The sequence below is a fragment of the Penicillium nucicola genome (genome assembly GCF_028828085.1).
Source record: "Penicillium nucicola strain IBT 29836 chromosome Unknown utg000005l, whole genome shotgun sequence".
NCBI lineage: Eukaryota > Fungi > Ascomycota > Eurotiomycetes > Eurotiales > Aspergillaceae > Penicillium > Penicillium nucicola.
This window is the reverse complement of record NW_026643129.1, coordinates 902,531-924,378: the sequence shown is the minus strand read 5'-3', so window position 1 is coordinate 924,378 and position 21,848 is coordinate 902,531. Positions and strand designations below refer to the sequence as shown.

Sequence of the window (21,848 nt, the reverse complement as noted above, 5' to 3'; positions counted from 1 at the left end):
GCACGCGGAAACCACCGGAATGGAGTGGGTAGGGTATGTAATCGGATTACAGGAGTGGATTACCCTGGTGACACGGGAGACGGGATCACTTATGCCTCGAGTGGTGATCTAATAGATCGAGTATGACATAGGGTTGGGAACAATATTCGGACAATGAGGATATCAGTGTCCAGCCAGGTAAAACTCCAGAACTGTACAGAAGCATAACAATTACGTTACATATATCCGTAGACACCAAACTCCATACCGTAAAAACCATATACTGTCGACGCATCTACCAATGCCGAACAGTGACCAACACCTGTTCACGTGCATCCAAGTCAATCGATCCGAGTGGACCGGTCAACAGCCCCAGTCGCATTAGAACCTGCCAGACAAGTTTGCGCTTGAGATTTTCCCGTACGGAAATTTTTTCCACAGCGTCATAACCATTGAAGTACTTCAGGAAGACTGGCCAGTATTTCTTGTGTATAGTCCGAAGATCGTTGGGAGTGATATCCGGACTGGTGCTAACCTCATCTTGCTCTGTACCAGGATGGTCGGGAAATCGAGCGACGATCTCGTCGAGCCAGCGGGACTCAAGAGGGGATGCGCGGTGCGGAGAGAGGATGAATGATGAGAGACGGAGAGCAGTTGACCGATCTAAGTATTTGTGAGACACGCGCAGCTGTGTGTGTGGATCGAGTCGGCCGGGCATGGGTGTCTCTTCTCCGCTGCCGTGGCTTGCTAGTGATGATGAGGACGAAGAGTTCATATCGTCGACATCGTCCTCATCGTCGGAGTCATCTTCGTCGACCGGGATGGAATTGGAAGATCCCTTTGCTAGGTATCGGTCCACTTCCTCCTTCCGTAGAGCCAATTCCACCGCCATCTTGATCTCCGGTGTGACCTTGATACGCGCGAATGTGCGCAGCTGGGTGACCCAGCCGCCGCGCAGTAACCAAGCCAAGATGGTGAAGTAGACTTCCTTGTGGTCCTTGCTAGGGATGAAGTTGCTGTATGGGCGAGGGGTGCCACTGAGGGTGGAAAGCATCTTTGGCAAGCTGGGGAGTGTTGGGAATGCTGCTTGGTAGGCAATCGTAGCCACTTCCAGCTTGCTCAAGTCGCAGTTCGGAGAGACAATGTATGTATCTCGTTGATGGATGGGAGGGATGGCGCGAGCACGACGCCAATACACAAGGTGGCTTGACAGCATCTGGATATGAGATAATGGAATCCCTGACGACACTGAAATCTGAGCAAAAGATTTGGTTGGCTTGGAACAGCGAATGTAATGAGCGAGTGCTGGTGCAAGAGTTCCACCAGAGGCTTCGACGTCTTTTATAATGGCAGCTTCACTGTCCAATAGTAAAAGGGCGAAATGCTTTGCCAACACTTGATGTGGTGTATTGTTTCCATCCGCTCCTGGGTCGTCCACTGGAGTTGCACTGTCTGCCGTTGTTAACCAAAGACCAGGGTATGATTTGTCTGCTGGGCCAGAAACGTATGATGTAGAGGTCAATGGCGGGATCTGAAGCGAAATAGACACATCTGGGCTGAGAGAGATAGATGCGATCTTGGATGCTGATATGCTACTGTACACTGTGTACATAGCCCGAGCCAGCGAGGACTGAGATATTAGTTCGGAGTAAAGGTTATGAGTCGATGTTTCTGAAAAGGTATGTCAGCTCGAGTATGATATCGACCATCATCAGAAGACTTACTATTCTCTCGTGCCCTCCGTCGAACTTGCAGTATATGTTGAGATTCTTTCCATACATAATCTGTGCGAGCCTGCTCCCATTTGAGCGCTTTGGCAAATTTCTTGATGATATTCTCATAGATTTCCTTCACGCGCATCGAGTACTCCAGAAGAGGCGGGTCCACGACAAACACCACATTGAACATAGTCATATGGTCTTTATCCTCAGGATCAAGAGGATCATCCCCCATTTTGCCCGATTTCCCACTAGTCGAACCACGCTTACTATCCGTCGGCGAAGTCAACGACTCCGCAATGGACGCAACACTAGCGCCCAAATCAGGAGAGGTAACGAAGCGCTCATCAGTCTGCCCATCCTCAGCCTGTTCATTGTGACCCAATTCGCCGCCATCCCAATCAGCACGCGGCTTCTTCTTTTTCTTGCGTCGTTGTTTGCGCCATGTCCCATCCTCGCGCACGAAGACCGGCCACCCAATAAGTGCCAAATCATTAATGCCAACCTCAAAGCGCCGCTTATGCCACGAACGAGACGGACTCAACAGCTTCTCCCATACACTCCCAGGCACGCCCAGAAGCGATTCCCAGGGCGGCCTAGAACTCCCAGGACCATCGTCCGGTCGATCAGACGCCGTCCCCGCATCATCTTCAAGATCAGAACCCGCGCCGCCGCGCTTTCGCAGCGAGGAAGCTCGACCAGAGCCTAGAGAGCTGGGGCGGTGCGGTTCATTAGCCACTGTCGAGGCCGAAACAGAGAGGTGCTCGTCAAGGCCGAAGTTGCTGGTGCGCCGACCTGCGAGCACTGAGCTGCTGCCGGTATGGCCTTCCTTTTCTCGTTCTCGATCCTCTTCCTCATCATCAGAGCTTAGGCCACTTTCATTGCTTGAACTGGAGTCGGTGTTCTTCGAGCCTCGTCGCGTGCGAGTGTGGGACGTGCGCCGGCCGCCCTTGGTGGGTTTGATGCGGTTCTCGCTGAGCGGATTCGGGGGGTAGTGGAAGACTAGACGGGGCCCGGTTCGTGAGCGGACAATCAGGATTATGGCCACTAGACACGGGTCTGGTGGCCGCGCGATTGAAGACATTTGGTGTCTTGGGGCTCCGGGGGGAGGAGTTGGAGATCGCAGGCTTGAGTGGTTGGGCGGGTTCCCCGCATGCGCTCCAGTCAACGGTCTGCTCGTTAATTCGCTACTTTTCTACTTTTGCTCCAAGCTGGGCATGGATTTTGTTGCTCGATAGGTTTTGTTAAGAGGTGGCTTGATTGGCATATGTCATCTATTTCGTCGAGTTTTCAAGTTCTCTCTAGCAGTCAAAAATCAACAACTGATCGACTTTCCATGCAAGACGCCATACTTGCATTACACATTAATTGACTATGCGGTCCATAGGGAGCTCTTTCATACTATCATGTCGACACTAGCGGATTGTAGCTCTTTAGGATCAAATAAATCGGTATCAAATGCATTTTCATATGTACAACGCCACGAATAACGCCAGCACTACCCTTCATCAGACCAGCGCCAATCTCTAATATCGTACAAATTCGTCCAACTCCGAAGGTCCCAGCTCAGCTTTTCGGTTGTGCGGGATTCGATGCATCGGCGCCTACATTGGCTGGGGCTTTATCGTTTCCTTCGTCGTCTTTGAACACCAGTCCGAGGTTCTGGAAGTTATCTGGCGCCATGAGGTTCCTAGCAGACAGTACCAATTAGCATGTTATTTCTTCCAAGCTTAGGTTCCCCGTAGATTTGAACACGAGTATATCCGGCGCCTGCACGGAACGGTTCTAACTCACTTGTCCATTCGACAGGAAAGGTATTCCTTGGCCAATTTGCGACAAGCCTCGTCGTTTGTGCCTTTGTTGAGCTTGATGCACTTCAAGTACCCCGCAATAATGTGCTTGCACTCTCCTGTAGCATTCAATGCTGTGATTAGTTTCTGTGTTTGATTGTCTTGCTAGGTTCACTGGGATTGGAATCCGCGGTTGTGGGTTGATGTACCTTCGTGGTCGAGAGGGAAGCTACCGCGCTCGGGTCTATAGCAGCATCCATGGTCAGTATGTTTCTAAGGTCATTGTGGCGAGTTCATTGCCCTGGTAGTTGCCCTGGTAGAGGAACAGCTTGTCTGCGCAAAGCAGTGGGTTTCAGTCAACACTTACGGCGAGGGCTTGTAGTTCACCGATCCACCTCCGGGGGCTCCGAAACTCATATTCAGGTATTTTGAGCGTAACTTCGCTTGAAATGACAGCAAGAAGGCAGTCTGTTTTGCTACAGACGAGACCGTAAAGTCGTAAGATGCGAGAAGACAAACAGAGCAAACAGGACAAACACAGCGTCCGCCAATCACAGACGCAGAATCCGTTCGATGATGTATATCTTGCTCGGAAGGAGGGGAAGTAGAACTCGGGGCTGCAGATGCAGGATTGTATTGGACCGAGATAGGCTGGATTAAGCGGGTTATGCAGTCATACATGGTTTGACAGGTTTGCTTCTGTTTGGAGTTTGGGGTTTTGAGAGCTAAGGTTGGAATATATATAGAGGTTCTGTCCTGTGCATCTCAAACAAGTTCCAGTTGTTCAAGCAATCTTTTTTGTCTTATTGAGAAAAGCCGTCTTCATCTCCGCCTCTTAATCAATCCCAACCATGCCTATGTATGAGGAGTTGAATCACAAACCCTCTGTATCTCATATCATCACCGGACCACTGACAGGCAAACAGGAAACTCGAAGGAAGCTGCCAATGTGGCGGTATTGAATTCAACCTCCAATCACAAACTCCAGTACCATACCAGCTCTGTGCCTGCAGCATCTGCCGTAAAGTAGGCGGACACCTCGGCGCTGTGAACTTGGGCGGAATCGCAGACAGCCTGAATATCACCAAGGGCAAAGACCTCATCAAGTACGAACGCACCCATCCATAACACAACAAGCTTCCATATTCGTTTCTTGTCTTTTTCATTTATGAAATTTACAAAAAGTACAATGTATCAAAGGATCGAGAAAGCTAACACACCTAGAAAATACACGGCGATCAAAGACCGCGGCACACCAGATGAGCAACTCTGTGAGTCCGAGCGCAGCTTCTGCTCGAATTGCAGTACTATGCTTTGGGTATGGGATCACCACTGGCCAGAACTAATTCATCCATTTGCATCGGCAATTGATACAGAGTTGCCGGTGCCGGATGAGATGGTTTGTATTATGGATGATTTTAAGCCGGCTTGGGCACGGTGGCCGGAAGGGAAGAAGAGTGTGCATGAGGTTTATGGAAAGGACAGTCTTGAGGGGTGGCATAAGAAGCATGGTCTTTTTGTTGAGTAGAGAGTAGGGGACTGTAGCAGGACATATCTATGTCGGCGTAACATGTTTATGCTTGTGCTGACGAATGGCTACCGGGGAGAGAAATTTACGCGAGATCGAGTTAAATTTACGAAGAGCATCAAGTTTGAAAGAAAAATTTCATTAACATTAATATTATTATATGGTAGTCATTGGTTTCTGTGACGCGAATTAGCAACAGGACATCTCAAGATATGAGTGAAATGGAGGGCAGGTGAAGACAAGATCAGTTCTCCAAGGTGAAATAATGTTGTATCGACAAGGTGATTAAGAAATAACAGCAAATATTAAGGGTTCATCAGGTAAAGAGGGGTGTTTGGAGGAAGAGTCACTCACGTTCAACAAGCCAGATCCGTTACACGGGATGTGTTCCTATCAATTTACTTATATGTCGAGTCAGCAATGGCATTCAAGCAAGATGCAGGTGTCAATAGCAAGTTCAAGACATGGCAACTAAGTCAGGCTGCAAAATCTGTTAGCATGGAACGTAAAAAATTTTTCGTTCAGAAAAACTCACCTCATTAAATCAGATTTTTGTATAAATGTTCATTCCCGGACACAAAGTGCCCAGGTCAAACAGTGTGAATAACACATTCATCATAATAGATATGACCATGATGGGATAGGGCAGCGAAATAAGAGTAGTGAATTTACCTAGAGGTTCTGTTAGAAACACTGCAAAAGAATTGTCATGGCGACATGAACAAAGTGATATGTGGGCAAAGGGTCAGGTGACGAATTCTCAACAAGTAATCCACCATCATACACCCACAGAGTTTGTACGCTCTGCTAGTTTCGGGTGCATGTATGGTGAATTCGTTATGTCCGCCCGTTCGTTCAAATTTCTTCATGCTAGGCTACAGCCGCAATGGAATGATGGGTATGAGAGTAAGTGTTATGTACCTAAGCGAAAGCTTGTTAGCCAAAGCTCACTCAATGATGACAATGAAGCAATGAGGTATTGTGGTTGGGGGTCAGACAAGGCTGAAACTAAGTTTTGACAGATTCCACATGGTGATTAAGTTTGAGGAATGCCTATGCATGTCGAATGATCATCATCCCGGGGGGTGGTGGTGGTGAGGTGAAGAGGGAAAAGTTTTTCCTTACCTTTTGAGATTTTTTTGCTTGCAGCACCGAGAGTGAACTCGAGTTTATAGACAGCAGGAGTATGTGCCAACATTAGACACAGTCCAAGCTGTTAAAAAATGAAAAAGAAGAAAAGGGCAGAGAGCTCAGAGCTCTCTGGGAATCCCCAGTAATGATGAGAGGAAGAAAAAAAATTGTGGGTGGAGCTCGCTATATAAAGAGCGAGAGGAGTACGGTGGCCGAGATGTGCCATTGGTGCTGTTTGACTTGGCATCAAACAACAACCGAGAAACGACGACTCTCCACTTAAGAGCTAGTCTGAGGCTAGGATAGGAGAGCTCGAAAACAATTAAGTCGTGTTTCTTGACCAAGAGACGAACCAAATATAATGTAGTTTGTGATACCGTAGTCGTATCTGTATGAGTCATCATTGCCAAGGAGGGGGCTCCCGTATCTCTCTAGGTCGAATCAACCTTAAGCTGCACCGTACGAGCTACTCTCTTTCCATTGCCCGAATTTTGACTTGATTTAAGGTGAAAATGGCTTCTACTAACTCCACAATCACATCCCCGCTAGACTCCTGGGAGACCTACGCCCCCTCCTGGGACAAAGGCATGGGTGATGAAGGAAACGATTATTTCCGCTTCCTCGAGCTTCCCATCTTGGAGAAACTGGTCGGTAGATTAGAGGGGTGCCATGCCATAGATCTTGCAACGGGCAATGGCATTGTGGCTCGGTGGTTAGCCCAGAAAGGCGCTTCGGTCATTGCAGCGGACGGTGCAGTCAAGATGGTAGACCGCGCAAAGGCACGAACGTACATCCTAGACGACCACAAGATATCCTTCCATCGCCTCGACGTCACAGACCAGTCATCCTGGGATGAGTTCTTGGCAATTGATGATATTCACATGGTAAGTTGACAATTGCACTTGCAGTGTGTTTTCTTGCCTCTAACATGTTCTCCTATTTCTTGATTAGGATGGCGGCTTCGATGTGATCACCATGAATATGGCCTTGATGGACATTCATGATCTGGAGCCATTGGCAAGATCTTTGAAAAAATTACTCAAACCAAACGGATGGTAAGTTTCAAGATACTAGCGCTGAACATATGCATCGGCACCACCAATCAAAATTAAAACTGAACGATATCCCCTAGCTTCGTCGCTACTCTACTTCACCCATTATTCTTCACAACTGGGGCAGCCCGTCAGACAACGGTTCGCGAAGACCCGGAAACCGGTCAGCGAAGCGTCGACCGCTCTATCGTTGTCAGCAAGTATTTGAACGTTCCTCCCGCGAGACAGTTGGTGCTGAAAGGGGACACTGAGTCGCCGGTATGTCATCAACACCCTCGACCTTCCAAGAAAAAGGTAGTCCAGCTAACTTTGCGTGGCAGTACTTGTTCCACCGGCCTTTGAATCAGCTGTTTGCGCCTTTCTTCAAAGCAGGTCTTGCTGTAGATGCGCTCGAAGAGACCAATTTCGACGAAAGTTTCCGTGACACTGTGCGGGAGCACTCATCGAAGAACTTTACAGAGTTTCCAAAGGTACTTGGCTTCAGGATGAGACCTATGTCTGCGATATAAATTGCCAGAAATATCTGCAGGTTATTCAAATCATGGTCATGGTGGACGCGGCTGGAGTATATATACTGTAGAAAATCCTAATAAACGAATGGATCTCATGATTCCTTTGCCAATAGTTCAAATTCACATTGAAAGCTTACCTACCGTTTCATCGTTATGAACTTTTATAAAGACTTCCAATTCTTTGAGCCCCAAAAATCTCATTATGTTCACACAACACTATATTTTGAGATTCCACAGGCTTGCTTTGAAAGGTGTCTTGAACATGCACAGTGCAAAAGAACAGCTACTCTCCTAGCTTATCTTCACACCTCGACTCGCCTTCCCCCAGTTGATCCAGGTAAGTCTCAGCTTTCCGTCGAAAAGCGTCCATCGCATGCCTCCACAAAGCAGGCCCAATACTAATCCTAGCCACACCAATCTCCGCAAGCTCACGAACAGACAGCCCACCTTCAAGACGCGCAATGACATTCAATCGGCCCTCGAAAGCATGACATAGCCGAACAACTTCTCCAGTAGCCAACCCCCGCTCCGGACCACCCCAGACAAAAACAGTCGTAGCGCCAGCCTCCAAATATGCTTGTCCACGCAAGATCGCCTCCTCAACATCATTATTCTTGATAACAGCATCTGTGCGCGCATTCACCACAAAGCTCGGGACACAGGCCTTCGTAGCAGCAGACACAGCCCGGCGAATACGATCTACTGCTTCATCCAGTGGAAACAGACACCCGGTATTATTATCGCGATCTTCAATATTACACCCAGACGCTCCGAGGGTGATGATGCTTTCGATGGCGTGTTCTAGCTGGTCGCCGTAGCCGTCTTGCAGATCGACTGTAATGGGTTTTTCGTTTTTCAGAGCGATTGGGATGATGCGCTGCAAGGCAGCTAGATTTGTGTTCAGGTCGAGGTCGTCATCGGCGCGTCCGTTGACGGCCGCAATGGCGAAACTGGCTGTTGCGAGGGCCTTCGTTGCGGGGTGGGTGGCTACCACTTCTGCTGTTGGTGCGTCGTAGACATTTGCGAATACCACTGGCTTGCTGGGCTGGTGGAGGCTGCGAAATTGTTGGGCTCTTGCTTCTGCCATTGTATGGGTATAAAGTTTTGTTGTTGGAATGGCCGATGGTTGTTCATATGTCTCCTAGAAGATCACGGTGATATACGGGGTATTATAAGAAATGTGAATTTTGGATTCGCAATAAATAACAACTCGAGCAGCTCAGGGCGTATAGCTTCGGAGCTTTTAAAGGGTTCTTTGGTGGAAAATAAGCCACGAGAGATGGCTGACTCTTGATTGGTCAATTTGACAGCAACGATTCACAACTGTGTACATTATGCAGAGCAAGTCTGGAACCGCGCACAATCTGGTTGGCTGCGTCATATCCTTTCCATCTACCATTACTATAATTACATGCTACAAAAAAAGGAGACGAGTTGTGATACATCAAGCTCCAGAGGCCGGCAGACTTTCGTTTGCTCGTTGAGCATGGTGCGAATATACGCATACTCCGGAAATCTCAAGAATTAGAAACCGATCTTCAGACACGCTCTTTAGTCTTCTGAAGAAAATCGAAAGGTCGTTATTGAGGAGGAATCATTCCCTAATCATTAGACTCATATCCAGCATTCCCGAGACGTCTATAGCGCATGGATATCGGTAGAAGAACCCGAACGAAGCTTAAGTCGCAACATTTACACTCAGAACAGAGGGAAATTGTTTATTGATGACCACAATTCCAGTGACAAGCGGCTTAGATCCTAGGAAACTCGTACTCAGGCTACTAGATTCAGATACGTAAACAAAAGACCTCATCCAGACGTCACCAAAGCCATAGGTATCTGGACAATGGGCCGCATCACCGTGACGTTTAGGATCAAGCACAAAAGCCAAGTTCTCCCCAATCGTATGTTATGCAATCTGCAACAAACAGGGACAATAGTTCGCTGCCAAACCACCACTGACAAACCGAGAAAGAAATGTCCACACGATACAAATTGAACACAGGTGCCGAGATTCCGGCGCTCGGATTCGGCACCTGGCAAGACGAGGGGGAACAGGAGGATGCCGTCGCCGAGGCAATAAAGAGCGGATATCGTCACATTGACACGGCGCGCGTGTGAGCATCATGTCTACATATGTCATCGACAACATGTTTGGATCGCACGGCTAACGGGTTAATAGCTACGGCACCGAGCAAGCCGTTGGAAGAGGAGTCAAGAAGAGCGGTATCCCTCGCAAGGATCTATTCATCACGACCAAGCTTTGGTGCAACAAGCAGCATCCAGATGATGTAGAGCCAGCCCTGCAGAAGTCGCTGGAGGACCTCGGTATGGATTATGTCGATCTATATCTGATACACTGGCCCGTGGCCTGGAAGCGAGGAGAGGAACTGTTTCCAAAAGACAATGGGGTGCCGGTGATGCAGCATGATGTCAGACTTATGGATGTAAGAGTTTCCTGCCATGCTGAGTATCGCGTTGAAAGAGTTGACGGGATAATAGACCTGGAAAGCCATGGAGCGGGTTTTGAAAACGGGCAAGACCAAAGCTATTGGGGTGTCGAATTGTGATAAGTTTGAAATGGAGCATCTGGTCAATAATACCTCGGTGGTTCCTGCTGTGCATCAGCTGGAATGCCATCCTTGGTTGCAGCAGAACGATTTCACGGCCTGGCATCGGGATAATGGAATTCATGTCACGCACTACTCGCCGTTTGGAAATCAGAATGCTTTCTATGGCGCGAAACGCGGGATCGAGAGGTTGATCGATGAACCTGTGCTGGCGGAGATCGGTAAGAAATACAACAAAAGTGCTGCGCAAGTTGTTCTGGGTATGTGTTCACTGTTGTCTATTGGACTCAGCGAGGAGAAATGCTAATCGCACTGTGTCTTGATAGCCTGGGGTGTCACGCTGGGTCACTCGGTGCTGCCGAAGTCCAAAACGCCGTCTAGAATCAAGTCTAACCTCGAGGGAGACTTCAAGCTGAGTCCAGATGACATGAAGCAGATTGAGAAGCTTGACCAAAAGCGTCGTTTTAATGATAGCAGTGGGGACTTTGGCAGGGACTTCTTCGCGGGTCTCGACGGGATGAAGTGACAATGCTATGTGCAAACAGGAATTGAAATGGCCTCAAGTTTATAAGCATAACTAGTATTCAACGTCAATGCAAACCAAACAAGTATGCGAATATGTAGTTTCGCAGTGGAGTATGGGTATGTCTCATGACGTCATCGGCCATCAAGGAGCAACAGACCGACTTGCTTCCTGCCATGCCCATCATTTCAACCAACACAATTAAGCAATGTGTTCAGCAAAGCACGGCTTTGCTCTTGTAACTCCTGCTTCACGTGGATTAGGCTTCGCCTTCGCCCATCAACTCCTAGCGCGGACCCAGCTCCCGGTGATTGCAACAGCGCGCAAGAACTGCAATGAGATCCGAGAGCGATTGCTATCTAGCAATGGCATACCTAAAGATTCCGAAAAAAGGCTTAGAATGCTAGAGGTCGACGTGACAGGTACGGTACAAAAGAACCCAGCCTTATCCAAGAGGCTCTTGACCTTGCAAACAAAGCTGACCAACTCAATAGATGAATCCACGATAATTGCAATGGCAGACACAATCCGCCATGAATACCCGGACACATCACTCAGACTGGGACTGACAGTGCCGGGGACTCTACACGTCGAAAAGTCACCAAGCCAGATCGACTATGCCGGGGCTCTGGATAGCTTCAAAGTGAACTCCTTGGGTCCATTACTTCTCATGAAACATCTTTCCCAGTTTATGCCTCCGAAATCGGCACCGGAGTTTCCGGCTACCAATTCTGCAACTGCAGCTGATTCCCAGACACAGCTGGAGTTGCCCTCACATGCCATCTATGCGATGATGGCTGCTCGCGTTGGCTCCATTTCGGACAATTCTTCGGGTGGGTGGTACTCGTATCGTGCGAGTAAGGCTGCTGTGTTCCAGTTGGCGAAGACGTTTGATCTGTATTTGCGAACGAAGAGTGCACAGAGGGGCATTGCTGTTGCGTTGCATCCCGGAACTGTGCGGACGGATTTTACGAAGGAGTTCTGGAGTGGAAGGGAGATGCTGGAACCGGCTGATTCGGCTGAGAAACTGTTGCAAGTTCTTGTTGGATTATCGGCTGAGAAGAATGGTGGGAGAGGGAGGTGTTGGGATTGGAAAGGGAAAGAGGTGTTACCATGAGCACGCTGGTCTGGATTCATGTGGGAGGCTGCGTTTCATTAGAAACATTGGATTTGGGCTTGAAATTCGGACATAAGGTCTTCGCCAAATACTACAAAAGGTTGGCTGCTGCGCGCGCAGCTCTCAATATATCATGTTCTCTGTGATACACACAAAGGGTATAGTGCAAGAAAGGCGAGTACGTCAGTGTTCAGCCTCAAAACTCTTTAAGTCATTGCGTTGTACAGCAGTGACCCTTTGATGACACATCGAAGCAGCAGCCATATGACTGTTTCAGCGTACGCCGACAACCACAATGAGGTTCTCAACGGACGCTGAAGGGACCATAGAACTGAGAATCCAAAATACCACCAGGGTCACATTCAATAGCGCAATTCCCACCCAATCATATTCCAGAGCAGAAGCTGTATGACCGCTTCAGCGTACGCCGACAACCACAAAGTGGTTCTCAGCGGACGCTGAAGGGGCCATAAACTATTGTTCCAGGATGTCAAATGAGTGATCACTGAGGCGAGGCATATCGAATTTTCAGGAGAGAAGAGAGTAACGAAGAAGACGACTGAACAAGCTCCATAAAGCCAGAGACAAGGGAGCTATCGCTGCACAGCTCTTGAAGAGTGGTGGGGGAAGAAGAGGAGGACGGGGAAAGTCACGCTTTATAGGTGGGCGGTCGGGACTGGAACAACTATTTGTCCTCCATTCCATCCGCGCCCAAACGGGTAAGTTGAAGTCAACTTCACGCCACTATTAACCAATTGATCATAACGAGATTTATGTCATTGATATTGGACCTAGCTTGATGGAAAATGACATTGATATTCGAATCACCGTCGCAGGTGAAGTGACTTATTGCTCTTTTGTCCAGGAATCAACCTGACCAGAACTCTATCAACGTTGTTCTTCCACTAACGTATTGGCTACTGTGCGCTTCTCATGAAAAAAATAAAAAAAAAAAAATAAAAATAAAAGTATATTCAGACATTTAGTCTGAGCTTCTAAGCCAAATGAGTCTATAAATGCTCTATATATGCAGGAAGACCGAGCAGGTCATCGGGTGTATCAAATCTAATCAAAAATGCAAGCCTTCATGGAGTTAGGCTGAATGTACTCGGACGCATTGCGGAAGCTAGTGAAACCCCAGCGGATCTGACCAGCCATGGCAATCTCAACGTCGAGATCCTTGGCGAACTGCCAAGCGAGACCAGTATCACGCTGGAAAGCACGGCCAACAAGGATGACATCGAGATCTTCCTCGTTCAAGATCTTCTCAGCGAGGTTGCCGTTGTTGATCATACCAACAGCAGCAACGAGCAGCTTGTCGCCAACGGCCTTCTTAACGGCAGTTGCGAAAGGAACCTGGAAGGCGGGACCGGAGGTGATCTTCTGGGCAACGTGGACACCGCCAGTGCTGATATCAATAAGATCGATAGCACCCTGAGCAGCAAGAGCACGAGCATACTCGACCGTGTCCTCGAGCTTCCAGCCCTGCTCTTCGGGCTTGCTGGTCTCGAGCCAGTCGGTGGCGGAGACACGCAGGAAGACGGGCATGTTAGGGCCGACGGTATCACGAGTCAATTGGGCAATCTCGAGGGGGAGACGAATGCGGTTCTCGAAGCTACCACCGTAGTTATCGGTACGCTGGTTGCTGGAGGCGCTCAGGAATGAAGAAAGGAGATATCCGTGGGCGCTGTGAATCTCGATAAAGTCGACACCAGCGGCAACAGCACGCTTAGTGGCAGCAACCCAGGCGGCCTTGACCTCCTCGATATCATCCTGGGTCATAGCAATGGGCATAGGGTCACCCTCGGCGAAGGGGATGGCGCTAGGAGCCTTGACGTTGTCGGTCCAGCCGCCAACGGAGTTGTTAGCGACAACACCGCCCAACCAAGGAGCGACGGTCGAGGCCTTGCGGCCGGCGTGAGCAAGCTGGATACCGATCTTCTGGCCCTGGCTGTGCACAAACTCAACAACTTGGGCGAGGGGGGCGATCTGAGAATCCTTCCAGAGACCCACGCAGCCGGGGGTGATGCGGCCTTCGGGCACAACGCCAGTGGCTTCGATGATCATGTTTCCGGGTCCACGCTGGGCAATGGCACCGTAGTGAGCCATGTGCCAGGGGGTCATGTGGCCATCGTCGGCGCTGTACTGGCACATAGGCGCAAGCTGTTGAGATGTTGTTAGCTTTGCACATTATCAATTGAGTGGAGAGTACACTTACGCCCAATCGGTTCTGGAAGGTAACTCCCCTGACGGTGAGAGGCTGGAACAGCTTGGGAATAGGCTTTCCGCTGGTCTGGGGGTTGCGGGCTGTGCCTGCCGGGGGGCTCTGGGCAGGGGAGAAGTATGAGATGCCCTCAGCGGGCTTGGCGGAAACGTCAGGCCAAGTCATTTTGATATTCGAATACAATATAATTATTCACTGGGATGTCACATAGCAGGGGTGGAAAGACTATTTATACGATGTTCTAGTTACTGTGGAGAATTGGACGTGATTTATCATCCGGAAATTTAACAACTTAACGTTAAACTACAAAGTATCCGCTACTCCATTCTCAAACGCAGAGAACCCGCGGGATTCTATATTCCGTGTAGCATCTTTGTCACGGCGGCGAAGCAGAAGAGAAAAAGTCGCCGAATCAGATCCACTTCGGTTGAATTACTCCGAGTCCCGGACACAATGTCGCCGATGTGTCTTGTGGGGCACATAACGTTGGAACCAAGGAATAGTGGCATCTACAACTACTTCTACAAGAAGCAAAGAATGGGGCTAACCAAACATGCCATTCATAAAAATACAGAATAGAAAGGAAAAGAAACGACTGAGTAATACAACAAGAATATTTCAACCATCACATATTTCTTTGTCAATGACAAAGAGGAAGGGCTCCAAACAAGAGATGCGTGGACACTGATCAGATAATCGAGGGGAAGGATTTGATATGAAGCCCAGTCTGGGAACTAGGGACATGGTTCGTCGAGATCAATGACCTCGTGTGAAGTGTTCAGAAAGTCGGCAGGAGTCAGCAGCTCACCCTCGAGAATCTTGCCCATATGGGTTTTACTGATCGATTGAGAGTCTTTGCGGATTTGAGACAACAGAACCTTCAAGAATTTGAGTGGACTCTGGTGGAATGTGGAAATTTGGCCTTCCTTCCCACCCATAATAAAGCCATCAGCGGCAACAACCAGCTCACTGGATGTTCCAACGGAGCTCAGACCGAGAAATTGGCAGACAGACTGGTACTCAATGTACGAGTTGAGGTACAGCTGCCCTGCAAACAGATTGAGCTGTATCTGCAGTGTTTCGGGGATGATGATAGCCCCGAAGTCCTCAGGGACGGTGTACAGATCCAATTGATCCAAAGAGGGGAAGCTCAAGTTCTGTCGTGCTGCCTAAAGATGAAGTGCCACAACTTTGGATTGGCGTACCATCTCAAGAAGGCAATTGGCCTCGAAAGGACTGATAATCACCATCTTTCTGACTTCCCTTTGACTGCCAGGAGACTTGGACAGTGAGGTCGTCAAGATCCATCGGACTGAGCGCTGGAAGGAATCAGAAACATAATTTGCAGTCTTTGGAGTTTTAATGGTCTTCGCAAATTCACGGGTGACCAACAGGCTCGAGGGAAACTGAGAGACATCCAGAAACGAAGATGCAGAGGTGCTTTTGAGTGACTTGAAGGCTGGTTTCCAGCAATTAGAGTCCTCTTTTAAATAGCCCGTGTTAACGAATGTCACTAAGTCCTGATGAAGGAAGTGATCCCTTGGAAGAGCTTTTCGGGGTCTCTCAACCTGGCACTGACACTCGATCTCCGGTGCTAGCTCGCGCTCTTGTTCTTCATTAAGGGCAGTGGATGAGAGGTTGAGGTTGCCAAATTCGGCACAGCGTTCAGATATCAGGCGTAAGTTTTCATTATCCGTGATCGATGAGAGGAAATCTGGTAGTTTGATATGACCAGGGCGATATCTTCGCTCAATTGTCTGGCCTTCCTCTTCAAGAAACTTTCGGGCAATCTTGTAAGGAATCTCAAGGGGCCCACTCACGCGGGCTCGATTCCACTGCTCGAGTTGATACTCGAATCGCTTCCCTTGGATGGCCCATAGGGGTATGGCGCGGCTAAGGTCAATCCAAGTCTCAGAAACAGCCCAGCAGAGAACATCTGAGACCGTTATCTCATCTTGGATCTCGTTCCCACAGAGCGCTCGGATTTTGAATTGGATTTCCGAGGGAATGCAGAAGACTACTGACTGCCCATTGCCAAAATTTCTCATTCTCATACATGCTATCAATGGTATTATTAGTTTGTAATCAGTAAGAGAAGGGAGGAGAAAATACCTTGGACAAGCTTGTCCTTCGTGATACCGGGGCCCAAAGTAACTGCAGCGCGATATGTGGCTGGAAGCTTCAGATCGATGCCCCGGGTGTGACTCTCATCCAGGAAAACATAACATGCCTCCATCTTCCGTGCAAATGGTGACGTTTGTAAGGGTTCCACGCGACCGTTTCGACCAACGACGCATACTTCGTCGGTATCATTGACGAAAACAACAGCCTCAATTGCTCCCTGGCAGGGGAGCATATTCAACCAGTGTTTTGCCACTTCCAGATTGCCAAGCTCTAGAATCTGAGCACCAACGTCGAGGATAACCTGAGCAGGGGGATCAAGACTGGAAACGAAATCCAGTAGACGTTGCCCATCTGACTTGGAAGGTCGGATTTGATCCGGCAGAAGTGCCACAGTTGTCTCCGGTCGGAGCAAATATTCCAGAACCAAGGCATTTGTATGATTCTGGGCGGGCTGGTTGAGTTGTTTCACCATTAACGGAAGGGTCTTTTGTGAGTCGTTTGTCCCACTAAAGCCAACAGTCGAGTGTGTTTTGATCTCACCCACGTCCCAACCAGATGCAGAGAGCTTGAGTGGAAACTCCTTGATCTGCTTTGGGAAGACAATTGCCGAAAGAAAATAGTCAATGGCAGCTTTGGAAAAACGAAGTACAGGGTAAATATGATCTGTGAACTAATGCCGATCCTCAAGGTTGACATCCACTAGTTGGCGGTATGCCGAAGAAAGTAAAGGTGCATCAGTCACCCACTCCTCATATTCCATATCAGCCTGATCCGATCTGACAAGATGACTGAGTGCCAAGAAGAGATCTGGTTCATTAAACCCAGCGTAGTAGTAACGCAGAGACGTCAAGATGATAATTACATCGGGATGACTGAATTCAGAACGGAGGGAAGGATTGTCTTTGCCTCGGTAGGGGACACAGAGGCTCGTCGGTGGATTTCTGTTAGGATCAGGCCCGTAGTTGACGCGCCAGCGCTTTTGACCAAGACAGAACCCCAGAACACCTCCAGCAAGTAGACCACGTAAAAGCAGAAGAGGGCCTGCAGAATTCTTGGTCCAGAATCCGGCCGGACCATTGTCCTCAACAACAGCAATATCTTCTTGCGTCAAGTCTGGCTGTAAGATGTATCGTTTGATAACCTGTCGCATTTGTTTAGGCTGTCTGAAAATCTGCAGTGTATCAATGCCAATTTCACAAATGTGTTCTGCGATGCGTTCAAAAAGTGCCTTTTCAGCATCCACACGAAGCAACCGAATCCTAGGAATACGGCCAACTTGGTGCTCCTCAACTTCAATTGAATGTGGGAACTCTTGTCGGAGCTTAGGACCCTCTCTTCGCAAGATGTCCAAGACCCGTTGGACCAGGATCCAACGGTGAGGGCTAAGCTCGATTGACCGTTGCACACCCACAGTATACACCAGCTCAAAATTGACGCTGAAGTTTTCATCACCTTCATCCACAATGTCACGGGAGTACTTTTCGAAAAACCTCAAAACGCGAAGGAGAGAGCATCCAACGTCCTTCTTCTTCATAATGAACGACTCAATGCACTTTAGCTTCAACGAAAGTATGTGTTCTGGCTGAACAAGAAGAACCCCCCCTTGTTCCATACACTCAACGCACATACGTTCAAGAGCCTCTGCTTCAGCATTTTCGAGTTTAAGACCGCGAGACACTGGCATGTGGTAGATGCGTCGATCCATAACTCCCCCAAGTTTGGAGACCAGCATGTGAAACATCTGCCGGGACTGCGGCTTTGCGACAAGTACTCGGACAAGGCAAGACTCATTGGCAATGGATGCTGCAACAATTGGCACAATTACCGATGACTTCCCTTCTCCCATGTTCAACTGCATGACAGCGTTCTATCCGGGTACGGACTTTCTCATCTTGGAAGCGATGTCTTCTTGAACACCCCTGATCAATAGGTTATTCTCAATCTCTAGTATAAGAGACTCAGGAAAATCGAAAGGTTCCCAGTTTGTGTGGCCTGGAGTTTGAAGCTCCCTCAGGAGCTCGTCATGATTGTCAACATGACTCATTAGACGCTCTGCTCTTTGCATATCTGTCAGAGAACGACCGAACGCCACGAACAAGTCTTTCCATTCAACAGACAGCTTGGTCCAGCGATGACGTGAAAGTTGCTGCAATAGCAAGATTGGTGATAGTCTCGGCAATTGGTTCACCTGGAACAATATGTGAAGAACCCTGACATTGACGCTTTCTGTTGACCTCCAATATTCAAGTAAACAAAGTTGAGAGATAATGGTATGATAGAAGGCTCGGGAATAATCTCTGCACTCTTGAAGGTAGCCGGCGATGACTTCCCGTAGCTCATCAGCATCCAAATAAACCCGCGCGCTCTGTTCTCCTCGCTGAAGTGACACGACACTTCCTTGCAGCTGTTGCGCGTACCAAGTTTCATAGTTGGAATTGGCGTGTAGCTTGAGAGTTTCGACCAGTGCGACAAGCTGGGGGGCAGGCGCTTTTCGTGCCAGTGGGATTTGGAGAACCTCACGCAGCTGCGGTCTCTTTTGGTTGAAACTCAAAGGAAACGAAAGCAAATCGTCCATGCAAACATATTCCCGTCTACATGAATCGGGAACTGGAGACAGCGGAACTGGATATCTCGGAACGTCAATTTTACGAAAGCCTTGGGAGCAGATGACACTGATGAGCTTCTCAAGATAGGCATGCAACTCTCTGTTGTCTAACCAAAGGTTGAAGAAATATGAAGCTTTTTTCTTGATGTGCCACATTTCAAAGTAATCAACACAGTTTAGGCTCCCGCTTTTTGATGGCATGGCAGGTTGCCGGCATGGCCATTGGGATTGAAGATGATTTTGTATGTTTTGAGATACTTGTTCTTGATTACGCTGTATGGCTCTGCTCTTGCGTGCCTGAAAAGATTCCATTGTCTCGCCTCTTGATCTTTTCATAGCCAAGTTTGGAGCATCAACATCGCAGCTCTCAATCCAACTGGACACGGTTTCAGAGTCCAACTCAGTGCCTGCCGAAGGCTGGAAATTCGATCGTCACGGAGGAACCATGGCAGATGCATCAGGTGACAAGTAAATTGACGCAATGATTTCAGTAGTATAATGTCTGTTTTATTTGCAAATGCTAGGGTCGAGAGCCAGATCATTAACTGAAACCTGTTGGGGCGTTTTGGGGATTCAATGAGCTGATGAATGTAACACCAAAACTCGACGATGAAACCAATTGGATTATCGCAAAGGCTTGCATCGTATCTGATGTTTGGAAGGCCTGCGTCCACAGAAGGTCCTCGCATGAAATATACCGTGGAGAACAAGTTCCACAAATGATCGAATGTCTTTTCGGATGTGAGTTCTCGCACACGGGGAATTTCATCGTAGACCATCTTGGACATAAAGAAGGCTTTATTAGCTTGAAGAGAACTTTCGCAAGATGTGAGGCCAGGGTATGTAGCATCGTAAGTCTGCGTGTGATCTTCTGCCCCGAAGCCAGCGATACGGAAACTGGACATTCGGATTTTGTCACGATTAAGTAAATGTTTACTTATCGGCGGCAACAAAATTTTATTTGAGTCTTCTTCCGCATAAAGGAAGCTTGTTTGTTTGTGTTGATTAATTATGGTAGCAACCTCTTCGTAGAAAGCATTGTGATGAGTGAGATAGCTGAGATGGGACTGCCAGTTGACACTCTGCATGACTTTCAGGCCTGATGGATAGAAAGCTCTGACAGGAGTAAGCTTGGATATCTTCAGCAATATGCCCGCGTGCTCTGGGCCGAGTCGATCAAAGCTTCTGAGCGAGGCCGATCGAAGAATTGAGAGAGCTTTCTCAATCCCTGTCATTCTGGTCAGAGTGTCTGGGATACAATAAGATGTCAGAGCATACAGATAGCAAAGGAGCAGCTTGCTATCCAGACTTCCGTTGTCAACTAGTCGTCCTAGCTGAGAGTCTACCGAATATGCATAAATTCGAGTCTCGGGTCGCCATTCAACGGTGACACCCACGTGAGAGTAACGGGACTTGAAACAAACATGACCATTGGGAATCAGAAGTATCTTGCTGTGGGTTTTGCGATGAATGAGCAGCAATTTACTGTCAAGACCAGTAAGACAACCCAACGATTGATCGCTGGCGACCTCCATGCCCGGATATTGTGAACATCGCAAAGAGCGGGAATTCGAATGGAGATAGAAACACAATTGCAGACGGGGAAGCTCAATGTGAAGAACAGAATCTGCACGGCTCAGAATACAATGGATTCTTGAGGATACCTCAAGTGGCTGAAGGATGCAAGATATGAGCTTTGCAGTCTCGCTTGTGATGCTGACCAAGTGGGAATCTTTCTTCTTAAGGTACCAGCTATCGCTGAATGAATTCCTCTTCAGCCTCCAGTTATCATTAGAGGAGATCCAGGCAGCTTTAACAGGGCGAAATTCTATCCAACGGTTATCGAAATCCCGCCAATGAACATATTCTTCCACAAAGGTAGTAGGGAAGAGCGTAATCAAGAGCCTGCGTGGAATGAGCTCCCAGGTTCCATTTTCATTGTTAGCTCTAACCAACATATCAGCGGGCTGAGAGTCTGAGTAAGACTGCATTGCCAAGTGCACAGTGTGCGCTCTGCATTGTGTCTGGCACGAATATTCCATTCCTGGAATATTGCTTGGCATCACGCTTAATTGAGACCTTCCAAAGAGACACTGGTAAATTGAGTCGGATTCATAGGCTGATGGCAGGCGAGCGAGCGGCCGACCGTTGACAAGGAATTCGCCAGTGAGTATGTTAAAATGCATTTGCAAATTGACATTGCGACCAAGTGTGTCGCTTGTGACGGCCATAAGCAAGTATTCAGAGGTACCCGCTGTCTTCCACTGGCGCGAAATAGAATCATATGCTGCCCAAATTCTTTGGAGTGCCAGGTCTAACCCTTCATTCGATTCGCAAACAATCTTTGTTGTAAGAATATCGCAGCTGCGACGGCTGAGATCTTGCCATCGACGATAAAGAATAGGCAGCAATGGATCTGAGCCCATGTTGAGCGTGTGCTTCCAGTCATGAATTAGCATGCAGCATCGGAAAAGGTCAGAGATATCCGAAGGGGTCGCAAAGATACGAGACAAGTCTTCCACATTAAATGTATCTGAGCAAGCTAAGGCAATGTGAGTAGCCTTTGCAGCCAGGTATGTCTTGCGCTTGTCGTTGACCTCCAGGTCGGCCTTTTCTCTGACAAGATCTATCCAGTGATAGGCAGTCTGACGGATAAATTTCAGAATCTCAAGAGCTAGACTTTGTACATTTAGCGCAGGAACAAGATTTAAGACTCGCAACACGAGAGAGACCAGGCTGCTAAGCCCATGAACCATTTCCCAATTCTCTTTGAATCTTCGGGTAGTATGTTCAATTTGAACAAGCAGCCTCATTGCAAAAGAATCGTTGCATAAGATCGAATAGCCTCGTCTTAGATCCGTCTTAGCTTTTGGTGGACCAGTTTGAAAAGCAATTTGAAGAAAGAAAATCGCAGTCTCAATCTTTTTGAAATTTACTAGTGGCATAGAAAGTTCCAAAAGGATATTTTGCCACTG

The 21,848-nt window shown here is 48.2% G+C and overlaps 11 protein-coding genes across 11 annotated transcripts; 4 read left to right on the top strand and 7 right to left on the bottom strand.

The window, feature by feature from the left end:
• Positions 1–274: 274 nt before the first annotated feature.
• N7511_005441 (nitrogen permease regulator 3 family protein) lies at positions 275–2,781 on the bottom strand (the record flags this gene model as incomplete). Its single annotated transcript, XM_057127818.1, has 2 exons — positions 275–1,650; positions 1,704–2,781. 2 exons carry the CDS (start codon positions 2,779–2,781, stop codon positions 275–277), a joined length of 2,454 nt encoding a protein of 817 aa, XP_056984335.1.
• A 482-nt stretch (positions 2,782–3,263) lies between these two features.
• On the bottom strand, positions 3,264–3,904 carry N7511_005440 (coiled-coil-helix-coiled-coil-helix domain-containing protein; the record flags this gene model as incomplete). Its single annotated transcript, XM_057127817.1, has 4 exons — positions 3,264–3,387; positions 3,492–3,606; positions 3,697–3,731; positions 3,855–3,904. 4 exons carry the CDS (start codon positions 3,902–3,904, stop codon positions 3,264–3,266), a joined length of 324 nt encoding a protein of 107 aa, XP_056984334.1.
• Positions 3,905–4,338: 434 nt separating this feature from the next.
• On the top strand, positions 4,339–5,015 carry N7511_005439 (GFA family protein; the record flags this gene model as incomplete). Its single annotated transcript, XM_057127816.1, has 3 exons — positions 4,339–4,346; positions 4,414–4,593; positions 4,712–5,015. 3 exons carry the CDS (start codon positions 4,339–4,341, stop codon positions 5,013–5,015), a joined length of 492 nt encoding a protein of 163 aa, XP_056984333.1.
• A 1,643-nt stretch (positions 5,016–6,658) lies between these two features.
• On the top strand, positions 6,659–7,707 carry N7511_005438 (class I SAM-dependent methyltransferase; the record flags this gene model as incomplete). The annotated part of the gene is made up of 4 exons (XM_057127815.1): positions 6,659–7,030; positions 7,098–7,201; positions 7,279–7,456; positions 7,519–7,707. The coding sequence occupies 4 exons, from the start codon at positions 6,659–6,661 to the stop codon at positions 7,705–7,707; spliced, it is 843 nt and encodes a 280-aa protein (XP_056984332.1).
• Positions 7,708–7,993: 286 nt separating this feature from the next.
• N7511_005437 (isocitrate lyase/PEP mutase family protein) lies at positions 7,994–8,797 on the bottom strand (the record flags this gene model as incomplete). The annotated part of the gene is made up of 1 exon (XM_057127814.1): positions 7,994–8,797. One exon carries the CDS (start codon positions 8,795–8,797, stop codon positions 7,994–7,996), a length of 804 nt encoding a protein of 267 aa, XP_056984331.1.
• An 890-nt stretch (positions 8,798–9,687) lies between these two features.
• Positions 9,688–10,806, top strand: N7511_005436 (aldo/keto reductase; the record flags this gene model as incomplete). The annotated part of the gene is made up of 4 exons (XM_057127813.1): positions 9,688–9,827; positions 9,893–10,157; positions 10,213–10,540; positions 10,607–10,806. The coding sequence occupies 4 exons, from the start codon at positions 9,688–9,690 to the stop codon at positions 10,804–10,806; spliced, it is 933 nt and encodes a 310-aa protein (XP_056984330.1).
• A 205-nt stretch (positions 10,807–11,011) lies between these two features.
• N7511_005435 (uncharacterized protein) lies at positions 11,012–11,920 on the top strand (the record flags this gene model as incomplete). Its single annotated transcript, XM_057127812.1, has 2 exons — positions 11,012–11,225; positions 11,298–11,920. The coding sequence occupies 2 exons, from the start codon at positions 11,012–11,014 to the stop codon at positions 11,918–11,920; spliced, it is 837 nt and encodes a 278-aa protein (XP_056984329.1).
• Positions 11,921–12,985: 1,065 nt separating this feature from the next.
• Positions 12,986–14,309, bottom strand: N7511_005434 (NADH:flavin oxidoreductase/NADH oxidase; the record flags this gene model as incomplete). Its single annotated transcript, XM_057127811.1, has 2 exons — positions 12,986–14,083; positions 14,139–14,309. 2 exons carry the CDS (start codon positions 14,307–14,309, stop codon positions 12,986–12,988), a joined length of 1,269 nt encoding a protein of 422 aa, XP_056984328.1.
• Positions 14,310–14,878: 569 nt separating this feature from the next.
• N7511_005433 (uncharacterized protein) lies at positions 14,879–16,740 on the bottom strand (the record flags this gene model as incomplete). Its single annotated transcript, XM_057127810.1, has 3 exons — positions 14,879–15,301; positions 15,350–16,203; positions 16,257–16,740. The coding sequence occupies 3 exons, from the start codon at positions 16,738–16,740 to the stop codon at positions 14,879–14,881; spliced, it is 1,761 nt and encodes a 586-aa protein (XP_056984327.1).
• A 198-nt stretch (positions 16,741–16,938) lies between these two features.
• N7511_005432 (DUF3638 and DUF3645 domain-containing protein) lies at positions 16,939–18,126 on the bottom strand (the record flags this gene model as incomplete). Its single annotated transcript, XM_057127809.1, has 1 exon — positions 16,939–18,126. One exon carries the CDS (start codon positions 18,124–18,126, stop codon positions 16,939–16,941), a length of 1,188 nt encoding a protein of 395 aa, XP_056984326.1.
• Positions 18,127–19,205: 1,079 nt separating this feature from the next.
• N7511_005431 (uncharacterized protein) lies at positions 19,206–21,629 on the bottom strand (the record flags this gene model as incomplete). The annotated part of the gene is made up of 1 exon (XM_057127808.1): positions 19,206–21,629. One exon carries the CDS (start codon positions 21,627–21,629, stop codon positions 19,206–19,208), a length of 2,424 nt encoding a protein of 807 aa, XP_056984325.1.
• Between the last annotated feature and the right edge of the window lie 219 nt (positions 21,630–21,848).